Source organism: Scyliorhinus torazame, chromosome 4 (genome assembly GCF_047496885.1).
Source record: "Scyliorhinus torazame isolate Kashiwa2021f chromosome 4, sScyTor2.1, whole genome shotgun sequence".
Taxonomy (NCBI): Eukaryota; Metazoa; Chordata; class Chondrichthyes; order Carcharhiniformes; family Scyliorhinidae; genus Scyliorhinus; species Scyliorhinus torazame.
Window position 1 is genome coordinate 339,559,705 of NC_092710.1, and position 23,986 is coordinate 339,583,690.

The window sequence follows — 23,986 nt, forward strand, 5'->3', positions numbered from 1 at the left end:
TATTCCCTACCTGCATTAGACCTCCCAAAATGCATTACCTCACATTTGTCCGGATTAAACTCCATCTGCAATCTCTCCGCCAAGTCTCCAAACAATCTAAATCCTGCTGTATCCTCTGATGGTCCTCATCGCTATCCGCAATTCCACCAACCTTTGTGTCGTCTGCAAACTTACTAATCAGACCAGTTACATTTTCCTCCAAATCATTTATATGTACTACGAACAGCAAAAGTCCCAGCACTGATCCCTGCGGATCACCACTAGTCACAGCTCTCCAATCGGAAAAGCACCCTTCCATTGCTACTCTCTGCCTTCTATGACCTAGCCAGTTCTGTATCCATCTTGCCAGCTCACCCCTGATCCTGTGTGACTTCACCTTTTGTACCAGTCTGCATGAGGGACCTTGTCAAAGGCCTTACTGAAGTCCATATAGACAACATTCACTGCCCTACCTGCATCAATCATCTTTGTGACCTCTTCGAAAAACTCTATCAAGTTAGTGAGACACGACCTTGCCTTCACAAAACCATGCTGCCTCTCGCTAATACGTCCCATTTGTTTCCAAATGTGAGTAGATCCTGTCTCGAAGAATTCTCTCCAGTAATTTCCCTATCACTGATGTAAGGCTCACCAGCCTGTAGTTCCCCGGATTATCCTTGCTACCCTTCTTAAACAAAGGAACAACATTGGCTATTCTCCAGTCCTCCGGGACATCACCTGAAGACAGTGAGGATCCAAAGATTTCTGTCAAGGCCTCAGCAATTTCCTCTCTAGCTTCCTTCAGTATTCTGGGGTAGATCCCATCAGGCCCTGGGGACTTATCTACCTTAATATTTTTCAAGACGCCCAACACCTCGTCTTTTTGGATCTCAATGTGACCCAGGCTATCTACACACCCTTCTCCAGACTCAACATCCACCAATTCCTTCTCTTTGGTGAATGCTGATGCAAAGTATTCATTTAGTACTGCGCCCATTTCCTCTGGCTCTACACATAGATTCCCTTGCCTATCCTTCAGTGGGCCAACCCTTTCCCTGGCTACCCTCTTGCTTTTAATGTACGTAACTGCTCCGGATCCTTGTCCTTTTTCAATATCAGAGAGATGGATGCCTGAGATAGTGTAGGGGGGAGTTCCCCCCTCTCCCTCGCCTCATTGTATGCCCTCACCAGCACGGGCCCCAGGACTCTCCCAAATTTTTAATAAAACTCCACCAGGAACCCATCTGGTCCCCGTGCCTTCCCGACCTGCATTGCCCCCATACTCTCCATTACCTCCCTCAATCCGATTGGGGCACCACCTCCTCGACCACCCTGGGACACTCCAACCGATCATGGAACCGTCACATTCCCTCTCCCCCAGTCAGGGGCTCTGACTCATACAATCTCCCATAAAAACCCTCAAGCAACCCATTCACCCCCACTGGGTCCAGCACCACACTTCCTGGCTCATCCTTTACTCTGCCAATTTCCCTCGCCGCCTCCTGCATCCTCAGCTTGTGGGCTATTGAACCCGGCCCTCCTCTTTGCCAGTTCTGCACCCAAGTCCTGATCCACCCACAGCTCGTTCCCTTGCCAGGTGCACTTCCTCGTCTGCCTCGCCCACCGAATAATCTCTTTATTCAGAAAGCAGTGCAACCGCACCATCATCGCTCTTGGCGGCTCGCCCACTTCCGGCCTCCTCATCAGCGCCCTGTGCACTCAGTCGGCCTCCAGGGGCCAGTCAAAGGCCCCTTTCCCCCATTAGCTTCTCCAACATTTCGGTCACGTACATGCCGGCCACCTCACCTTCGGGCATCCCCACGATCCTCAGGTTGTGTCTTCTGGAGCAATTCTCCAGATCCTCCACGTTCTCCTTCAGCCTCTTCTGGGTCTCCCACATCACCCCCACCTCGGCCACCAATGACACCAGCTGCTCCTCGTGCTCCACCACTGCCTCCTCCACTTTCCGGATCGCCGGCCCTGGGACTCCAGCCTCTGCTCCACTCTCTCGATCCCTGCATTAACCGGCTCCAGCACCGTGGCCAGGGCCTCCTTCCTCTCCTGGCTGAAAATAGCATTTAGAAATTCCAGCAGCTGTTTCTTTGAACACTGGGCGGGCACTTTGCCCGTCGCCATCTTAGCTTGTGGCACACCACAAAGACTCTCCTGTTCCAACAACTCCCTTCTTCTCGACCCACTCCTGTACATGGATCCATCCGCCAGCCACACCAGAGGAGTTACACCTTCTCCTGGCACTCCTACACCTCTTTCCACCCAAAACTTCGCCCCTCTGACAGAGAAAGGAACGAAAAATACCACCTTGTGCGACCACTCACTCCATGGCCGCCACCGGAAGTCTGTGAATCCCATTTACGCACAGCAGAAGTGTGGAGTGAATTACATATTTCCATTTTTAATCTTCCTGCAAGCAGGTGAGAAGCCTAAAAGGAAAGTGAGTCTCATTTCCAAGAACTCATTTGACTGCAATATTTGAAAACATTATCTAGGCTGGCATGTCCGGAACTGCATTGTTGATTCGGTTAAACCAAGTTACTATCCACCAGCTCTAATTGTTCAAGTGGATACTAAAGATCCCGTGACATTATTTATTTGGATAGCTCCATGGTAATGCTTTCGCCTATTAGTCAGCCAGATGTGGGTCTGGCCAAGGCCATGTAAACGCACCACAGAGTCTGTAATCTAGGCCAATACTTCATTGTTGCACCGAGAAAGTGCTGCACTGTCAGATGATAATCTGAGGTTCCTTCTGTCCTCTCAAGTGGATATAAGATATCCCAAGGCACTCTTTGAAGAAGAGTGGGGGGGAGGGAGTGGTGTGGTGGTGGGGAAGTTTCCTCGCCAATATTTATCTCTTAGTCAACATTGCTAAAACAGATTATCTAGTTGCCCATTGACCTTGATGCGTATAAAGTGGCCACGATGTTTCCCCTCATACGTCAATCAGGTACTTTATTGAGTGTAAAATGTTTTGAAACACCCAGGGATTGTGATAGGCAATATATAAATGCAAGTTCCTCTTTCTTACTTGAAGGATGTTTTCTTGGTGTCCTGACCAACATTCTTCTCTGAACCAACAGCACCAGATAATGAACGGAGAGTAAAAGCAAATTACTGCGGATGCTGGAATCTGAAACCAAAGAGAAAATGCTGGAAAATCTCAGCAGGTCTGGCAGCATCTGTAGGGAGAGAAAAGAGCTAACGTTTCGAGTCCAGGTGACCCCTTGTCAAAGCTTGAACAGAGAGCATTACAAAGAAAAATTAGATAGATATTTAAAACAGACAAATATACAGGGGAGCGCAGTAGATTTAAATTTTGTAAGGGGCATCCCTGTTGATTCCTTTATTTCCCCTTTCTTTATTTTTGTTGTTATCAGCTTGATCCATGGATGCTGCTTATTGGACATATATCTGAATCCATTCCCACTTGTGTGGTGTGCAGTACTTCCCGACCATAATAGTCCTGGTATCTAGCAGTTAGCAGATGGAGGAACCTGGGTGCAAACCTGCATATCTCATGAACATTTTTTTAAGCAGAACAATGAGTGATTTAATTGTTAAGTGTGGATTCTCCCTGGAGGAAATCAATGTGTAACTAGACAAACCATTTATTAAATTAAGATGTTCTGTAAGAACCTAATGTTGGTCAGGTGATAACACCGAGTGACACTTTTCTTTATTCAGATGCCATCATTACAGACTGCTTACAACCACATGAAGTACAGTCAGAAACAATCACTGAACTTCTATCTCCAGAGACATGGTGAGTATTTTACTGGATGATGATATTCATTTGGGTTAGCTGCTGGCACAATCCCCTGAGATAATCTAAATAATAATAACCTTTATTAGTGTCACAAGTAGGCTTACATTAACTCAGCAATGAAGTTACTGTGAAAATCCCCTAGTCGCCACATTCCGGCGCCTGTTCGGGTACACAGAGGGAGAATTCGGAATATCCAATTCACCCAACAGCAAGTCTTTCGGGACTTGTGGGAGGAAACCGGAGCACCCGGAGGAAACCCACACAGACACGGGGAGAACGTGCCGACTCCGCACACAGTGACCCAAGCCGGGAATCGAACCCGGGTCCCTGGCATTGTGAAGCAACAGTGCTAACCACTGTGCTATCGTGCCACCTGTAAGATAACAAAAATAAGGTTAGCCTGGTTACAATTTCCTACATTATTTAGTTCCCTTTTTTTGGACTGGAGGACATCATTTTCCATGTCTGTTACAATTCCCGTTTCTAAAGATTTTTGGTAATTATCCCCCTAGAGCAAGTAAGGAACTTGTTTCTGGGATCGCTATTGTCATTCTTCAACATAATAGCCTCCATGTAATATGATGAATCAGCACTCCAGCTCTCCAATAACCAGCCCCTCTGTATGCATAACTGACTATTTAGTTGCGGTGGTTACATTTCTTATTAATTGCTACCTCAGAGGCTCAAGTAACTGTTTCCATTGCTCAAAGATAGTAATATAGCCTCAGACAGTTGGACACAGGTTGAGCTTGGATTTTGTTGCTTTGACCTTCAGATAAGACATTAAAGCAAGTCCTACCTTCCGTCTACAGTGCAATTTAAAAAAAAAGAGAAGGGCGATTTTGTTGCGCCCTAATTCATCCCTTAGTCAATACCATCCAAACAATTTGATAATAATCGTTATTGTCACAAGTAGGCTTACAATAACACTGCAATGAAGTTACTGCGAAAATCCCGTAGGCGCCACATTCCGGCGCCTGTTCGGGTCACAGAGGGAGAATTCAGAATGTCCAATTCCCCCAACAGCACGTCTTTCGGGATTTGTGGGAGGAAACCGGAGGAAACCCACGCAGACACGGGGAGAACGTGCAGACTCCGCACAGACAGTGACCCAAGCTGGGAATTGAACCTGGGACCCTGGTGCTGTGAAGCAACAGTGCTAGCTACTGTCCTGCCCACGCCCATTTGGCAGCCCATTCCTCACTTACTGTTTGGAAAGTAGCCGTGCATTCATCTATAAAAGAACTGACAAGGCTTCAAAAGCAAGTCATTTGTTGCAAAACACTTTTGGGCATGCTGAGGCTATTAAAGGATATTTGTAATTTTAATTCTATCTCATTAACAATCAAAAGCTCACAGACTTCCGGGTGCGGCGATGACCAGCTGAGTCGCACGTTTCGGCAGCTCCCTGTGAAACGGACTTTTGGGCTCTTGATAGGAGCCCCAACGGCAATTTTGACGGCTAAAAACACTGTGCGGTAAACCAGAAGGGAATCCCCCCTGGATACGGATGGAAAAAGGAGGAGAGAGTGGCCAGATTGCAGTGGATCCTTTAGAACAGCGGCAAGGAAGGCAAGCAAAAACCAAGATGGCGTCGGAAGGTGGCAGTTTAACATGGGGCCCTGAACAACAAGAGTTCTTGAAATGCTGTGTGGAAGAGATCAAAAAGGAAATGAAGAAAGAGCTGTTGGCCCCGATACTACAGGCGATCGAAGGGCTAAAGGAGGAACAAAAGACCCAGGAGCGGGAGCTTCGGGTCATGAAGGCAAAGGCAGCCGAGAATGAGGACGATATACAGGGCCTGGTGGTGAAGACGGAGACGCAGGAGGCACATCAGAAACGATGTGTGGAAAGGTTGGAGGCACTGGAAAACAACGCAAGGAGGAACAACCTGAGGATTCTTGGTCTTCCTGAAGGTGTGGAGGGAGCGGACGTCGGGGCATATGTGAGCACGATGCTGCACTCGTTAATGGGAGCGGAGGCCCCGGCGGGTCCGTTGGAGGTGGAGGGAGCATACCGAGTGATGGCGCGAGGACCGAGAGCAGGAGAAATTCCCAGAGCCATAGTGGTGAGATTCCTCCGTTTTAAGGATAGAGAAATGGTCCTTAGATGGGCGAAGAAAACTCGGAGCAGTAAATGGGAGAACGCGGTGATCCGCGTTTATCAAGACTGGAGTGCGGAGGTGGCGAGAAGGAGGGCGAGCTTTAATCGGGCCAAGGCGGTGCTTCATAAAAAGAAGATAAAATTTGGAATGCTGCAACCGGCAAGACTGTGGGTCACATATCGAGGGAGGCACCACTACTTTGAGACGGCGGATGAAGCGTGGACTTTTATTGTGGAAGAAAAACTGGAATGAGCGGGTTATTAAAAAGAACGTTCGAACAAAGTGGTGGGGCGAATGTGGGGGGCAAAGAGGGGTTTTACGTACTAATCCTGCGATGTGGTAACTTTTCTCTCTCCCACAGTTGGTGATGGGGGGAGGAGGGGAGGTGGAGGAGATGGGGCGTTGGCCATTGGGGGCGGGGCCAAGGGAGAAGCGCGGGCTTGGTTCCCGCGCTATGATAATCATGGCGGGAATAGAGAAGCAGGAAGGAGGGGGCGTCGCACGGTGCGAGCCGAGGTCACGGGGGGAAGCCGAGGTCAGCCAGAGTTTGCTGACTTCTGGGAGCAACATGGGGGGAGTAATTACGCTAGCGGGGGATCTAGCGGGGGGGGTGGGAGGGGGGAATTACTGGGTTGCTGCTGCTGGGGAGAGGGGGGAGCTGGTATGGGAGAGGATGGGCGGGGGGGCACCGCCTGGGGGAGATACAGCTGCGTGGGAACCGGGTGAGGAGCTGGAAAAAGGGGATGGCTAATCGACAAGGGGGGGGGGGGGTAGGAAGCCCCCCAACTCGGCTGATCACGTGGAACGTGAGAGGGCTGAACGGGCCGATAAAGAGGGCACGGGTACTCGCACACCTTAAGAAACTTAAGGCAGATGTGGTTATGTTACAGGAAACGCACCTGAAACTGATAGACCAGGTTAGGCTACGCAAAGGATGGGTGGGGCAGGTATTCCATTCGGGGCTAGATGCGAAAAACAGGGGGGTGGCTATATTAGTGGGGAAGCGGGTAATGTTCGAGGCAAAGACTATAGTGGCGGATAACGGGGGCAGATACGTGATGGTGAGTGGCAAACTACAGGGGGAGACGGTGGTTTTGGTAAACGTATATGCCCCGAACTGGGATGATGCCAATTTTATGAGGCGGATGCTAGGACGCATTCCGGACCTAGAGATGGGAAAGCTGATAATGGGGGGAGATTTTAATACGGTGTTGGAACCAGGGCTGGATAGGTCGAAGTCCAGGACTGGAAGGAGGCCGGCAGCAGCCAAGGTACTTAAAGATTTTATGGAGCAGATGGGAGGTGTAGACCCGTGGAGATTTAGCAGACCTAGGAGTAAGGAGTTCTCGTTTTTCTCCTATGTCCATAAAGTCTACTCGCGAATAGACTTTTTTGTGCTGGGTGGGGCATTGATCCCGAAGGTGAGGGGAACGGAGTATACGGCTATAGCCATTTCGGATCACGCTCCACACTGGGTGGACTTGGAGATAGGGGAGGAAACAGGAGGGCGCCCACCCTGGAGAATGGACATGGGACTAATGGCAGATGAGGGGGTGTGTCTAAGGGTGAGGGGGTGCATTGAAAAGTACTTGGAATTCAATGATAATAGGTGGGAGTGGTCTGGGAGGCGTTGAAGGCGGTGGTTAGAGGGGAGCTGATATCAATAAGGGCACATAAAGGGAAGCAGGAGAGTAAGGAACGGGAGCGGTTGCTGCAAGAACTTTTGAGGGTGGACAGACAATATGCGGAAGCACCGGAGGAGGGACTGTACAGGGAAAGGCAAAGGCTACATGTAGAATTTGACTTGCTGACTACAGGCACTGCAGAGGCACAATGGAGGAAGGCACAGGGTGTACAGTACGAATATGGGGAGAAGGCGAGCAGGTTGCTGGCACACCAATTGAGGAAAAGGGGAGCAGCGAGGGAAATAGGGGGAGTGAGGGATGAGGAAGGAGAGATGGAGCGGGGAGCGGAGAGAGTGAATGGAGTGTTCAAGACATTTTATAAAAAATTATATGAAGCTCAACCCCCGGATGGGAGGGAGAGAATGATGGGCTTCTTGGATCGGCTGGAATTTCCCAAGGTGGAAGAGCAGGAAAGGGTGGGACTGGGAGCACAGATCGAAGTAGAAGAAGTGGTGAAAGGAATTAGGAGCATGCAGGCGGGAAAGGCCCCGGGACCGGATGGATTCACAGTCGAATTCTATAGAAAATATGTGGACTTGCTCGCCCCGGTACTGACGAGGACCTTTAATGAGGCAAAGGAAAGGGAACAACTGCCCCCGACTATGTCTGAAGCAACGATATCGCTTCTCTTAAAGAAGGAAAAGGACCCGCTACAATGCGGGTCCTATAGACCTATTTCCCTCCTAAATGTAGATGCCAAGGTCCTGGCCAAGGTAATAGCAATGAGAATAGAGGAATGTGTCCCGGGGGTGGTCCACGAGGACCAAACTGGGTTTGTGAAGGGGAGACAGCTGAACACGAATATACGGAGGTTGTTAGGGGTAATGATGATGGCCCCACCAGAGGGAGAAACGGAGATAGTAGTGGCGATGGATGCCGAGAAAGCATTTGATAGAGTGGAGTGGGATTATTTGTGGGAGGTGTTGAGGAGATTTGGTTTTGGAGAGGGGTATGTTAGATGGGTGCAGCTGTTGTATAGGGCCCCAGTGGCGAGCGTGGTCACGAATGGACGGGGATCTGCATATTTTCGGCTCCATAGAGGGACAAGGCAGGGATGCCCTCTGTCCCCATTATTGTTTGCACTGGCGATTGAGCCCCTGGCGATAGCGTTGAGGGGTTCCAAGAAGTGGAGGGGAGTACTTAGGGGAGGAGAAGAGCACCGGGTATCTTTGTATGCGGACGATTTGCTACTATACGTGGCGGACCCGGCGGAGGGGATGCCAGAAATAATGCGGATACTTGGGGAGTTTGGGGATTTTTCAGGGTATAAATTGAACATGGGGAAAAGTGAGTTGTTTGTGGTGCATCCAGGGGAGCAGAGTAGAGAAATAGAGGACCTACCGTTGAGGAAGGTAACAAGGGACTTTCGTTACCTGGGGATCCAGATAGCTAAGAATTGGGGCACATTGCATAGGTTAAATTTAACGCGGTTGGTGGAACAGATGGAGGAGGATTTCAAGAGATGTGATATGGTATCCCTGTCAATGGCAGGGAGGGTGCAGGAGGTTAAGATGGTGGTCCTCCCGAGATTCCTCTTTGTGTTTCAGTGCCTCCCGGTGGTGATCACGAAGGCTTTTTTTAAAAGGATTGAAAAGAGCATCATGGGTTTTGTGTGGGCCGGGAAGACTCCGAGAGTGAGGAAGGGATTCTTACAGCGTAGCAGGGATAGGGGGGGGCTGGCACTACCGAGCCTAAGTGAGTATTATTGGGCCGCTAATATTTCAATGGTGAGTAAGTGGATGGGAGAGGAGGAGGGAGCGGCGTGGAAGAGATTAGAGAGGGCGTCCTGTAGGGGGACTAGCCTACAGGCTATGGTGACAGCCCCATTGCCGTTCTCACCGAGGAACTACACCACAAGCCCGGTGGTGGTGGCTACACTGAAGATTTGGGGACAGTGGAGACGGCATAGGGGAAAGACTGGAGCCTTGGGGGGGGTCCCCGATAAGAAACAACCATAGGTTTGCCCCGGGGGGAATGGATGGGGGATATGGAATGTGGCAAAGAGCAGGAATAACGCAACTGAAAGATCTGTTTGTGGATGGGAAGTTCGCGAGTCTGGGTGCGCTGACCGAGAAATATGGGTTGCCCCAAGGGAATGCATTCAGGTATATGAAACTGAGGGCTTTTGCGAGGCAACAGGTGAGGGAATTCCCGCAGCTCCCGACACAAGAGGTGCAGGACAGAGTGATCTCAAAGACATGGGTGGGGGATGGTAAGGTGTCAGATATATATAGGGAAATGAGGGACGAAGGGGAGACTATGGTAGATGAACTAAAAGGGAAATGGGAAGAAGAGCTGGGGGAGGAGATCGAGGAGGGGCTGTGGGCAGATGCCCTAAGCAGGGTAAACTCGTCGTCCTCGTGTGCCAGGCTAAGCCTGATTCAGTTTAAGGTATTACACAGGGCACATATGACTGGAGCACGGCTCAGTAAATTTTTTGGGGTGGAGGATAGGTGTGCGAGGTGCTCGAGAAGCCCAGCGAATCATACCAATATGTTTTGGTCATGCCCGGCACTACAGGGGTTTTGGATGGGGTGACAAAGGTGCTTTCAAAAGTAGTAGGAGTCCGGGTCGAACCAAGCTGGGGGTTAGCTATATTTGGGGTTGCACAAGAGCCGGGAGTGCAGGAGGCGAGAGAGGCCGATGTTTTGGCCTTTGCGTCCCTAGTAGCCCGGCGCAGGATATTGCTAATGTGGAAAGAAGCCAAGCCCCCGGGGGTGGAGACCTGGATAAATGACATGGCGGGGTTTATAAAGCTAGAGCGGATTAAGTTCGTCCTAAGGGGGTCGGCTCAAGGGTTCACCAGGCGGTGGCAACCGTTCGTCGAATACCTCGCAGAAAGATAGACGGAATGGGAAAAAGAAGGCAGCAGCAGCAGCCCAGGATCGGGGGAGGGGGGAGGAGGAACCAGAAGGACTCTCAGGGTTGTTAATATATACTGTATAGTATGTATAGGTCGTTGCTACAGATAATTATATATTGGACTGTTAAATTATATTTTTGGAGAGTGTTACTTGTGACAAGGCAGTTGCCAATTAGGGTTAGTTTTCATTTTTGTTATTTATTATTTATTCATTTTTTGTTTGTAAAATAGGTCATTGTTATTTGTGTTGTTATAATATTGTGTAAAGGATGCACAATGTACTGTGTTGGTTGACCAAAAATTTTCAATAAAATATTTAATAAAAAAAAACAATCAAAAGCTCCTCCTGCAGTATGTGCACAATGCTTTCTTCAAAGAGGCAGAAAGGAGCCATTCGTTTTAATGGTGATGACAACTTGAGAAGTACTTAGCTCAACAATTTAAACTGGCAAGAGTGGGGGGTGGGAGGGAGAAACACCACCAGCTCTCAATACTTCCAGCTGCACTGAGGCACCAGGCAGGTCCTCTGTCCCCGCTCCTGTTCGCCCTGGCAATTGAGCCGTTGGTGATCGCCCTGCGAGACGCGAGAGGCTGGAAGGGAATCTGAAGAGGAGGCAGAGAGCACACAGTCTCACTCTATGCGGATGATCTGTTCCTTTACTTCTCGGACCCGCAAAGTGGCATGAACAAAATCACAAATCTTCTGGAAGAGCTCGGAACCTTCTCCAGCTCCAAACTGAACCTGGGCAAGAGTGAAGTTTTCCCTGTGAACCCGAGAGGGGAAGGGGCAGAGCTGGAAGGTCTCCCATTTAAAATAGCCCAAAACAAATTGCGCTACCTGGGGATCCAGATAGCCCATGACTGGATATGAATCCACGTGGAATCTGACCAGTCCAGTGGAGGAAGTTAAAAAGGACCTACAGAGATGGGATACACTCCCACTTTCCCTGAAGGGGAGGCTGCAGACGATCAAGATAACGTACTGCCAGGTTCCTCTTCCTGTTCAGATCCATACAGATCTTCACCCCAAGGCCTTTTTTCAAACAATAGACAAAATGATTATGCCGTTTGTGTGGTGGGGGGGAAGAATCCAAGAATCCCGAAAACAACATTGCAAAGGAGAAGAAGCCAAGGAGGCCTGGCCCTCCCAGGAACTGCAATACCACCACTGGGTAGCCCTGGCCGAGAGAGTGAGGGGATGGGTGAAGGAACCAAACATGGAATGGGTGGGGATGGAGGAGTCCTCCTGCACAGGAATGGCCCTCTGGCCCTCGACACAACAGCACTCCTATCCCTGCCAGCAAAACACACAACCAGCCCAGTGGTAGTAGCAACTCTGAAAACCTGTAACCAGAAGAGGCAGCAGGTCTGACTGAGGTGTCCCCCATGGCCCCCATCTGCGGCAACCACAGGTTTCCACCAACCATGCAGATGCCACCTTTAACAGCTGGAGACAGGACGGGGTAACACTGGCGGTTAAGGACTATTGCACAGGGGACAGACGAGAGACCTTAAAAGAGCTGATGGAGAGACTGGAACTACCGGACAAAATCAAAAGTTTTGTCAAGTAGACGACAAGGTGCCCAAGAGCCCCAAGAGACACAATGCTGGAGGAGTTGTTGGACATGGCCAGTCCGTGAAAGGGGACCCGCGGGGAAATATACGGACAACTTTTAGAAAGGGCACACTCTCCACTGGACGAAACAAGGAGAAAATGGGAGGAAGAGCTTTTTTTATTCGTTCATGGTTAGGCTGTGCCAGCATTTATTGCCCATCCTTAATTACCCTTGAGGGTCTGGAGTCACATGTAGGCCAGACCGGGTAAGGACGGCAGATTTCCTTCCCTAAATTACATTAGTGAACCAGACAGATTTTATGACAATCGCAATGGTTTCATGATCATCATTAGACTTTTAATTTCAGATATTTTTTTAAAATTCAAATTTCACCATCTGCAGTGGTGGGATTTGAACCTGGGTCCCCAGAGTGGTACTCTGGGTCTCTGGATTACTAGTCCAGTGACAATATCATTACACCACTGCCTCCCCAGCTAGGGATGGAAGTAGGGTGGGGACTCTGGATCGAAGCACTGAACAGGGCCAACTCCACTTCCTCCTGAATGCCGCTAAAAGTGGTGCACAGAGCACACCTGAGAAGAACCCAAATGAGGTTCTTCCCGGAGGTGGAGGATAAATGTCAATAGTGCCAGGAAGGCCCGGCCAATCACGCCCACATGTTCTGGACGTGCCCCAGACTTGTCGGGTTTTGGACAGCCTTCTTCAAGACAATGTCCAAGGTTGTGAGGGTGGAGCCGTGCCCAAGAGTGACAGTCTTCAGGGTATCGGACCAGCCAGAACTTTACAGGGGGAAGAGGGACTATGCCCTTGCCTTTGTTTCCCTAATCGCACGCCGGAGAATCCTGCTCAGATGGCGATCAGCAGCACCACCCACAGCTGCAGACTGGCTGGCAGACCTAGCAAAATTTCTCCACCTAGAGAAGATCAAGTACCCAATCCGAGGGTCTGATGATGGCTTCCACAAAGCGTGGGGGCCATTCACCAACCTGTTCCAAGACCTGTTCAAAGCCAACAACTTAGAGGGGGTTGGGGGGTCACACGGGAGCCCTGGGACATCAGAAAGCAGACAGGAACGTGAGGCGGGGGCAACGGCAGGGGAGTGACCGGATGAAACACCATGGGGGAGGCCAGAGATAGACCGACATGGAACCAGAGGGCCCAGCACAAAGCCACAAGTAAAAGACAAATACCAAACAACCATCTACAGTGAAAGAAAGGGCCTAGGTTAAGACCCGGAAGCAGCAGCAGGAGGGGAGGGGGGTACCGAAAAGATACAACATCTAAATTGTAACCATCTCATCTATTTTTATGTGCAGTGTAAAAATGTAAACTTTAATAAAAAATATATAAAAAATAATTTAAAATACAGATGGAGGGTAAGGAGGTAAAATCCAATCCCAGTGTCTTGTGCTTAAACAAAGGAGACTACAATGGGATGAGGGAGGAGTTGGCTAAGGTGGACTGGAACAAAGACTTTATAGTGGGACAATCAAGGAACAATGGAGGAGTTTCAAAGAGATTTTTCACAATGCTGAGCAAAAATATATAGCAGTGAAAAGGGAGGACTGTAGGGAAAAGGATAATCAGCTATGGGTCTCTGAGGAAATAAAGGAGGGTATCAAATTGAAAGAAAAGGCATACAAAGTGGCAAAGATTAGTGGGAAACAAATGGATTGGGAAATCTTTAAAGGTCAACAGAAAGCCATGAAAAAAGCTATGTTGAAAAGTAAGAGTAAACTAGCTCAGAATATAAAAACTGATAGCAAAGGTTTCTACAAATATATAAAACGAAAAAGAGTGGCTACGGTAAAGATTGGTCCTTTAGAGGATGAGAAAGGGCATTTAATAATGGGAAATTGCCGAGGCATTGAACAGTTATTTTTGTGTCGCTTTTCACAGTGGAAGGCACAAATAACATGCCAATAACTGATGGCAAGGAAGCTATACCGGGCGAAGGCCTAGAAACAATCATTATCACAAAGGCAAGTTAACGAGGCTAAAGGTAGACAAGTCACCTGGCCCTGATGGAATGCATCCCAGGGTACTAAAAGAGATGGTGGGGGAAATTGCAAATGGACTTGTGATAATTTACTAAAATTCGCTGGATTCTCGGGCGGTTCTGGCAGATTGGAAAACAGCAAATGTGACGCCACTATTTTAAAAAGGAGGTAGACAAAAGGCGAGTAACTATAGGCCGGTTAGCTTAACTTCTGTAGTGAGGAAAAGCTTGAATCTATCATCAAGGAAGAAATAGCGAGCCATCTGGATAGAAGTTGTCTCATTGGGCAGTATGGCTTCATGAAAGGCAGGTCATGTTTAACTAATGTACTGGAATTCTTTGAGGACATTACAAGCTCAGTGGACAAGGGGGAACTGGTGAATGTGGTGTAGATGGATTTCCAGAAGACATTCGACAAGATGCCGCATAAAAGGCTGCTGCATGAGATAACGGTACACGGCGTTACGAGTAATGTATCAGCTGAGTTAGAGGATTGGTTAACAAACAGAAAGCGAAGAGTGGGGATAAATGGGTGTTTTTCTGGTTGCCAATCAGTGGCTAGTGGTGTGCCTCAGACATCAGTGTTGGGATCGCAATTGGTCTGCAGTGGGATATAGATAGTTTAAGTAAATGGGCCAGGCTCTGGCAGATGGAGTACAATATTGGTAAATGTGAGGTTATCCATTTTGGTAGGAATAATGGACTATGAATTAATTGGTAAAAAATTGCAGCATGCTGCTGTGCAGAAGGACCTGGGTGTCCTTGTGCATGAATTGCAAAAAGTTTGTTTACAGGTGCAGCAGGTAATTACGAAGGCAAATGGAATTTTGTCTTTCATTGCTAGAGTGATGGAGTTTAAAAACAGGAAGGTTATGTTGCAGTTGTATAGGGTGCAGGTGAGGTCACACCTGGAGTACTGTGTGCAGTTTTGGTCTCTTTACTTGAGAAAGGATGTACTGGCACTGGAGGGTGTGCAGAGGAGAGTCACTAGGTTGATTCTGGAGTTGAGAGGATTGGCTTATGAAGAGACACTGAGTAGACTGTGACTATACTCATTGGAATTTAGAAGAATGAGGGGGGATCTTATAGAAATATAAAATTCTGAAGGCAATAGATAGGATAGAAGCAGGGAGGTTGTTTCCACTGACGGGTGAAACTAGAACTAGGGGGCATAGCCTCAAAATAAAGGGGAGCAGATTTAGGACTGAGTTGAGGAGGAACTTCTTCACCCAAAGGGTTGTGAATCTGTGGAGTTCCCTGCCACAGTGAAGCAGTTGAGGCTACTTCGTTAAATGCTTTTAAGGCAAAAATAATAATAATAATATTATAATCGCCTATTGTCACAAGTAGGCTTCAATGAAGTTACTGTAAAAGCCCCTAGTCGCCACATTCCGGCGCCTGTTCGGGGAGGCCAGTACGGGAATTGAACCCGTGCTGCTGCCTTGTTCTGCATTACAAGCCAGCTGTTTAGCCCACTGTGCTAAACCAACCCCAACCCCAGATGGATAGATATTTGAACAGAATTAAGGGCTACGGTTAGCAGGTGGGTAAATGGAGCTGAGTTCACATAAAGATCAGCCATGATCTCATTGAATGGTGGAGCAGGCTCGAGGGGCCAGATGGCCTACTCCTGCTCCTAGTTCCTATGTTCTTATGTAATATTATCTATGCTTTGTGTATATGGTAAGTGGAAAAATTGCAAATCTCTTATTCAGTTGCATTTTCCACTGTCATTTATGTCAGGCCATCATCCCGAGAAGCTCTGGTCCCAGATAAGGAGTGCTATCCAGGAACTTTTCCTCATGAAAGAATTAGACCTAATAAAATATGGTGCCAACTATAAATCTACAAGGTACGTGCCATCATCAGACTAATCTACTTTTTGTACAAGGTATAGCTGTTCAGAGCAATACAGGGGACTTGCTGCAGTAATCTGGCTCACTGCAACATTTGAATCAGAAATTGTATTATGTTCCAATCCCAAACCTTCCACTATCTAGAAGGAGAAGAGAAATAGATATGTGGGTACACCATCACCCAAATTCCCTTCTGACTTCACATCATTCTCACTTGGGGATACATCATACACCCTGGAACTCCCAACCTAATACCATGGTGGATCACCTTCCCTATGTGGACTGCAGTATTACCACCACCGTCTCAAGGCCAATTTTATAAATGCTGAGCTTGCCAGCATCACCCATACACCAAGGATGAATTTAAAATAATAATATTTCCCCAAATCTAACCACTTTAATCTTTTATCCTGAAGGCAAGGATACTTAATAGGATTCATTTCACAGATGTCGGCATCCTTCTGTTACCTCACCCTGACCTTTTGACCAGGGAGACTTAGCACGACCAAGCCTGATTTCATCCTCAGCCATATTCAGACACTTGTACTTTCCGGTAGTGATTCAATAGCAGTTTGATGTTTCCTTTGAGATATGGTGTTACATCTGCCCCGATCCAGATGAGAGGAGGGTGCTCATTACACTCCGAACTTGGGCTGTAGGTTATGGAGAAGCTCAGGAGATGTACCGCTTGTCACCTATGCTCTGTTTGCTCTTGTAACTATGGTTTGATATGACTAATTCATTTAAGGTTCTGGTCAATAGTGACCTTGCCTGTCCACCTGAAGATTTTAATAGGCTCAGGAGGATGATGACATTGAAATAATTGTTTGTTCCAAGGACACTTGCCTGTAGAATCCTGCATCAGTAGCCTGAGCTGCCAACAATCGTCCTCTTAATTGATTTTGGTGGTGGGAAAGGATTGTGGTGGCGGGAGGGGATGAAACAGTTATTTCCTGTTTTGTGGTGTGTTTGAATAGGGGGATTGGTTCTATAGTCAAAGTCGCCGCAAGGATTGGTTCCATTAAACGCGGGCTTTGTTCCCGCGCTATGGTAATTATGGCGGGAACAGGGACGCAGGAAGGAGGGGGCCTCGCACAGTGGGGGCCGAGGACAAGGGGGGAAGCCGAGGTCAGCCAGAGTTCGCTGACTTCTGGGAGCAACATGGGGGGTGCAACTACGCTAGAAAGGGATCTAGCGGGGGGGGGGGGTTAACTGGGTTGCTGCTGCTAAGGAGAAGGGGGACCTGTTATGGGATGGGGTGGTCGAGGCAGGAGGGCACCGTCGGGGGGATACACGGGTACGTGGAAACCGGGTGAGGAGCTGGGTTAAAAAAGGGGATGGCTAGTCGACAGGGGGGGGGTGTAAAGAGCCCCCCAACCTGGCTGATCACGTGGAACGTGAGAGGGCTGAACGGGCCAATTAAAAGGGCACGGGTACTCGCACACCTAAAGAAATTAAAGGCAGATGTGGTTATGTTGCAGGAGACGCATCTGAAACTGATAGACCAGGTCAGACTACGTAAAGGATGGGTGGGGCAGGTGTTTCATTCGGGTTTGGATGCGAAGAACAGGGGGGTGGCTAACTTGGTGGGGAAACGGGTACTGTTTGAGGCAAAGACCATAGTGGCGGATAGAGGGGTAGATATGTGATGGTGAGTGGCAGATTGCAAGGGGAGGCGGTGGTTCTGGTGAACGTATATGCCCCGAACTGGGATGATGCAAATTTTATGAGGCGTATGTTGGGACATATCCCGGACCTGGAGGCGGGAAAGTTGGTAATGGGGGGAGACTTCAATACGGTGCTTGATCCAGGGCTGGACCGATTGAGGTCCAGGACCGGGAGGAGGCCGGCAGCGGCCAGGGTGCTCAAGGACTTCATGGAGCAGATGGGAGGGGTAGACCCCTGGAGATTTAGTAGGCCTAGGAGTAAGGAGTTCTCATTTTTCTCCCATGTCCACAAAGTTTATTCACGGATAGACTTTTTTGTCTTGGGAAGGGCACTGATTCCGAAGGTGACAGGGACGGAATATACGGCCATAGCTATTTCAGACCACGCTCCACATTGGGTAGACCTGGAGGTAGGAGAGGAAAAAGAACAGCACCCACTCTGGAGAATGGATATGGGCTTATTGGTGGATGAGGGGGTATGTTTAAGGGTGAGGGGGTGCATCGAAAGGTACTTGGAGCTTAATGACAATGGAGAGGTTCAGGTGGGAGTGGTCTGGGAGGCGTTGAAGGCGGTGGTTAGAGGGGAACTGATATCCATAAGGGCACATAAAGGGAAGCAAGAGGGTAAAGAAAGGGAGCGATTGCTGAAAGAACTTTTGAGGGTGGACAGGCAATATGCGAAGGCACCGGAGGAGGGATTGTACAGGGAAAGACAAAGGCTACATGTGGAATTTGACCTGCTGACCACGGGTAAGGCAGAGGCACAGTGGAGGAGGGCACAGGGTGTATAGTATGAGTATGGAGAGAAGGCGAGTCGGCTACTGGCCCACCAATTGAGGAAGAGGGGAGCAGCGAGGGAGATAGGTGGGGTGAGAGATGAGGAGGGAGAGATGGAACGGGGAGCGGAGAGAGTGAACGGGGTGTTCAAGGCATTCTATGAGAGGTTATATAAGGCTCAGCCCCCGGAAGGGAAGGAGGGAATGATGTGTTTCTTGGATCAGCTGGAATTCCCTAAGGTGGAGGAGCAGGAGAGGGCGGGACTGGGAGCACAGATTGAGATGGAGGAGGTGGGAAAAGGGATTGGGAGCATGCAGGCGGGGAAGGCCCCGGGACCGGACGGATTCCCGGTGGAATTTTATAGGAAGTATATGGACTCACTGGCCCCGCTTTTGACGAGAACCTTTAATGAGGCTAGGGAAAGGGGGCAGCTGCCCCCGACTATGTCGGAGGCAACGATATCGCTCCTTTTGAAGAAGGAAAAAGACCCGCTGCAGTGTGGGTCCTACAGGCCCATTTCCCTTTTAAATGTAGATGCTAAGCTCCTGGCCAAGGTGATGGCGACGAGGATAGAGGACTGTGTCCCGGGGGTGGTCCACGAGGATCAAACTGGGTTCGTTAAGGGGAGACAGCTGAACACGAACATACGGAGGTTGCTAGGGGTAATGATGATGCCCCCACCAGAGGGGGAGGCGGAGATAGTGGTGGCGATGGAAGCCGAGAAAGCATTCAACAGAGTGGAGTGGGATTATCTGTGGGAGGTGCTGAGGAGATTTGGTTTTGGAGAAGGGTATATCGGATGGGTACAGCTGCTGTATAGGGCCCCGGTGGCGAGCGTGGTCACGAACAGACAGAGGTCTGATTACTTCCGTCTTCATAGAGGGACGAGGCAGGGGTGTCCCCTGTCTCCGTTACTGTTTGCTTTGGCGATTGAGCCCCTGAACATAGCACTGAGGGGCTCCAGGAAGTGGAGGGGAGTGCTCAGGGGAGGAGAAGAACACCGGGTATCCTTGTATGCAGATGATTTATTGCTGTATGTTGCGGACCCAGTGGAGGGGATGCCTGAGATAATGCAGACATTCAGGGAGTTTGGGGAATTTTCGGGGTACAAATTGAATATGGATAAGAGTGAGTTGTTTGTGGTGCATCCGGGGGAGCAGAGCAGGGGAATAGATGACTTACCGCTGAGGAAGGTAATAAGAGATTTCCAGTACTTAGGGATTCAGATAGCCAGGAGTTGGGGAACCTTACACCGGCTTAATTGAACAAGATTGGTGGAACAGATGGAGGAGGATTTTAAGAGATGGGACATGGTGCCCCTGTCACTGGTGGGTAGGGTGCAGGCGGTCAAAATGGTAGACCGCCCGAGATTCCTCTTTGTGTTTCAGTGCCTTCCGGTGATGGTCACAAAGGCTTTTTTCAAGAGAATTGAGAAAAGTGTCATGAGTTTTGTGATTGGAGATGGCATCCTGCAAGGGAACCAGCCTACAAGCAATGGTGACGGCGCCGTTGCCGTTCTCCCCGAAAAAATATACCACAAGTCCAGTGGTGGTGGCAACACTAAAAATTTGGGAGCAGTGGAGACGACATAGGGGAAGGACGGGAGCCTCGGTGCGGTCCCCGATAAGAAATAACCATAGGTTTGTCCCGGGGAGAATGGATGGGGGATTTGGAGCATGGCAAAGAGCTGGGGTTGTGCAACTGAGAGATCTGTTCGTAGACGGGACGTTTGCGAGTCTGGGAGCACTGACGGAAAAATATGGGTTGCCCCAAGGGAATGCATTTCGGTACATGCAACTGAGGGCTTTTGCGAGGCAACAGGTGAGGGAATTCCCACAGCTCCCGACGCAGGAGGTTCAGGATAGAGTGATCTCAGGGACATGGGTGGGGGATGGTAGGGTGTCGGATATATACAGGGAAATGAGGGACGAGGGGGAGATCATGGTGGATGAGCTGAAGGGGAAATGGGAAGAAGAGCTGGGGGAAGAGATTGAGGAGGGGCTGTGGGCTGATGCCCTACGTAGGGTAAACTCGTCGTCCTCGTGCGCCAGGCTAAGCCTGATACAATTCAAGGTTCTACACAGGGCGCATATGACCGGAGCACGGCTCAGTAAATTTTTCGGGGTAGAGGATAGGTGTGGGAGATGCTCGAGAAGCCCAGCAAACCACACCCACATGTTTTGGTCATGTCCGGCACTACAGGGGTTCTGGGTGGGGGTGGCAAAGGTGCTTTCGAAGATGGTGGGGGTCCGGGTCGAGCCAGGCTGGGGGTTGGCTATATTCGGGGTTGCAGAAGAGCCGGGAGTGCAGGAGGCGAAAGAGGCTGATGTTTTGGCCTTTGCGTCCCTAGTAGCCCGGCGAAGGATATTGCTTATGTGGAAGGAAGCCAAACCACCGGGCGTGGAGACCTGGATAAATGACATGGCAGGGTTTATAAAACTAGAACGGATAAAGTTCGCACTAAGGGGTTCGGCTCAAGGGTTCACCAGGCGGTGGCAACCGTTCATTGACTACCTCGCAGAACGATAAAGGAAATGGGAAGGTAACAGCAGCAACCCAGGGGGGAGGGGCGGGGGGGAGGGGGAGGGGGAGGAGAGGGGAGGGGGAGGGGGGGGAGAGGGCCCGGGCGGGTCCTCAGGGGTGTTTTTGTATAGATATCTGTATTAGGTTATGTATATTGGATTGTTTGATTTTATTTTTGGAGAGTTATTATTTTTGATATGGCAGTTTATATATTATTTATTTATTTGTTAAAAACGGTCACTGTTATTTATACTGTTTTACTGTTGTAAAAAGGAAAACCTTTGTATTGTTTTGTTTGGCCAAAAAATTTGAATAAAATATATTTTTTTAAAAAAAGGATTGGTTCCATTGATCTGATTGATGGGGAGGTTAGCTTCTATTGATTGACTGGGTGGGAGATTGGTTCCTATTGCCTAATTGCTGGGGAGATTGATTCATCTTATCAAATTGACAGGGGGCTTGGTTCTTCTTGATCGAGGGTGGTTTCAATTATCCAATTCACAGCAGGACTGTCGCCATTAATTTTTATTAAATAGAAATTTCCCCATATGCCAAGGTGGGATTAGAGCCCAGGTAGCCCGAGCATTATCCCGGATTCCCAATCCAGTAACAATACCACAGTGTTGACAGGAGGGTAATTTCCAGTATCCACTTGACAGGAGGATGATTCTCATTATCTCATTGTCAGGGGGATGATGCCCATTACCTAATTAACATGAGGATCCTTCCCATTATTCATTTCACATGAGGTTCATTCCCATTTAATTGACAGGAGGATCATTCCCACTATCTAATTGACGTGGGGCGGCATGGTGGCGCAGTGGTTAGCACTGCTGCCACATGCCACTGAGGACACGGGTTTAATCCCCGCCCGGGTCACTGTCTGTGTGGAGTTTGCACATTCTCCCTGTGTTTGCGAGGTTTCACCCCCACAACCCAAAGATGTGCAGGCTAGGTGGATTTTCTTTTTTTTAATTGAGACTACCCAATTCATTTTTTCCAATTAAGGGGCAATTTAGCGTGGCCAATCCACCTAGCTTGCACATCTTTGGGTTGTGGGGGCGAAACCTACGCAAACACGGGGAGAATGTACAAACTCCACATGGACAGTGACCCAGAGCCGGGATCGAACCTGGGACCTCAGCGCCGTGAGGCAGCAGGGCTAATCCACTGCGCCACCGTGCTGCCCCCAGGTTAGGTGGATTGGCCACGCTAAATTGCCCCTTAATTGGAAAAAGATTGGGTACTCTAAATTCATTAAAAAATCGAATTAACATGTGGATCATACAATCACTACAGTACAGGAGGCCCCATTTGGCCCATCGAGTCTGCACTGACCCTCTGAAAGAACATCCTACCTAGGCCCACGCCCCCACTGAGAAGAAGACCAACAGGGCAATTCGCCAGCGGTCAGGTTTGGCTCCTTCTGACCCTCTGACCCAGTGCCTCTGGCTACAGACTCGGGTGCAGCCATTGCACCTCGCCCCACCATCACCCAGCAACCCTCAGCCAGGTGACATTTCGCCATCGGATGCTGGGCCCAGCGACACTTCTGCGCAGGCCCCTGTGGGTGCCAACAGTGAGTTGCACGGCCTCGAACCAGAGGGTGCTCTGTCCCAGCCACAGATTCTGGAGAGAAGCATTGAGGGACAAGGAGTCAGCCTGGAGGGATCTCCAGAGATAGAGGTCTCCCCGGTGTGTGACCCTCTCCCCCCGCAAACGGCTTCACTCCAGGTTCATTTCCATAGATGTCACACCCAGTCCCCGAACAAAAGAGGCAGGGGGATAGTGAGGAAATCCCAGCAGCTGCTGCTGCCCCCCGAGCAGGGTGCTTCGGGGTCAGACGGGAGCCCAAGGGGCCCATTGCACCCAGTACAATTTAGCACCCCAGATTTGTTCAATTTCTCAGGGGGGGTGGTCAGCGATAACCCCCTGCTTCTTAGGTTCTTGGCGGGTTATGGTTTGGAAGACCCTCTGTCCCCACCGCTGTCTTCGGGCATCTCTGCCACCATCCCGGACCTGTTTCCGGGGCCATGCGGTGACCAGGCAGCGGGGGCGGAGCAGGCACCTGCACCACCGCCTCCCGCTGGCCCGGGACCCCGGGAGGAGCCTGAGGAGAGCCCGCTTGTCGAGTGGCGGTGGCAGGATCATAGCAGGCCCTGGGTTGGTTGGTAGGCCCGTGTCGCCCGCCGCACTCAGTGTGGTGGAGGATTTGGGCTCGGAGGGCGACTGTCCGAAGGCTGTCAGGAGCGGAGGGTGCACATGAGGCTCTCTGCAGTGGGGTGCGGGGCTCACTCGTGCCTGACACCGTGTCGCCCCTCACTCCCTTTGGGGGACTCCCAGAATCTGGCACATCGTAATTGAAGGTTCTTTTGTTTTTCTGCCTCTGTAGATAGTTGGACCCCGCTTCACCAACACCCTGACTCCCTCCCTCCCCACCACCCTCCTTTCCCTTCTCTCCCCACCACCCCCCTTCCTTTCCCTTCTGTTGGTACAGAGGCGAGGGTATCTGGTCTCTTCAGCGCAAAGCTTAGTGCTTGTACCATTTGTTTTTTGTACAATTGTGTTGTGAACTGTTTTAATAATTAGAGTATCCCCACCCCCCCCCCCCCCCCCCCCTCCCAGTACGTTGGTACTGAGGGGAGGGTACCCTGTTTCTCCAACACCAAATTAGTGTTTGTACCGTTTGGCCTTGTATACATTTTGTACTTTTTTAATATACAGATATGGCCAATCCACCTGTCCACATTCCCATTATCTAATTGACAGGGGGATTATTCCCATTATCTAATTGACAGGGGGATTATTCCCATTATCTAATTGACAGGGGGATTATTCCCATTATCTAATTGACAGGAAGATGGTTCATATGATCTGATTGCTGGGCTGGTTATTTTCTATTGATTTACAGGGAGGACGTTCCTGTTTATCATTTCTTTATTTGATTTTTTTTGGCAGGAATTTCTTTGAACTGGTTCGTTTTGACTTTGTTGTTGATGAAGATGTTAAAGTTTACCTGATGGAGGTATGCTGCTGTTGCACTGAATTATATAACAATCAGATTATTGGACTGGGGACTCACTGTTTTAAATATTGCCCTCACCTTATTTCCTATCCTCACCTGAGGGGATTTGCCTTTTGCTTGGGTATATTATCTCAGCCAGTGATCATT

General features: G+C 49.5%; 1 protein-coding gene across 3 annotated transcripts in view; it reads left to right on the forward strand.

Annotated features, from left to right (window-relative positions):
- Positions 1-23,986, forward strand: part of LOC140411169 (probable tubulin polyglutamylase ttll-15) — a 204,244-nt gene that overhangs the window by 100,424 nt on the left and 79,834 nt on the right. For all 3 annotated transcript variants that reach the window (XM_072500259.1, XM_072500257.1, XM_072500258.1), the window contains exons 6-8: positions 3,682-3,760; positions 15,735-15,843; positions 23,773-23,839. In XM_072500259.1, the coding sequence (XP_072356360.1) occupies positions 3,682-3,760; positions 15,735-15,843; positions 23,773-23,839 (255 nt within the window). The remainder of the gene's footprint in view (positions 1-3,681; positions 3,761-15,734; positions 15,844-23,772; positions 23,840-23,986) is intronic.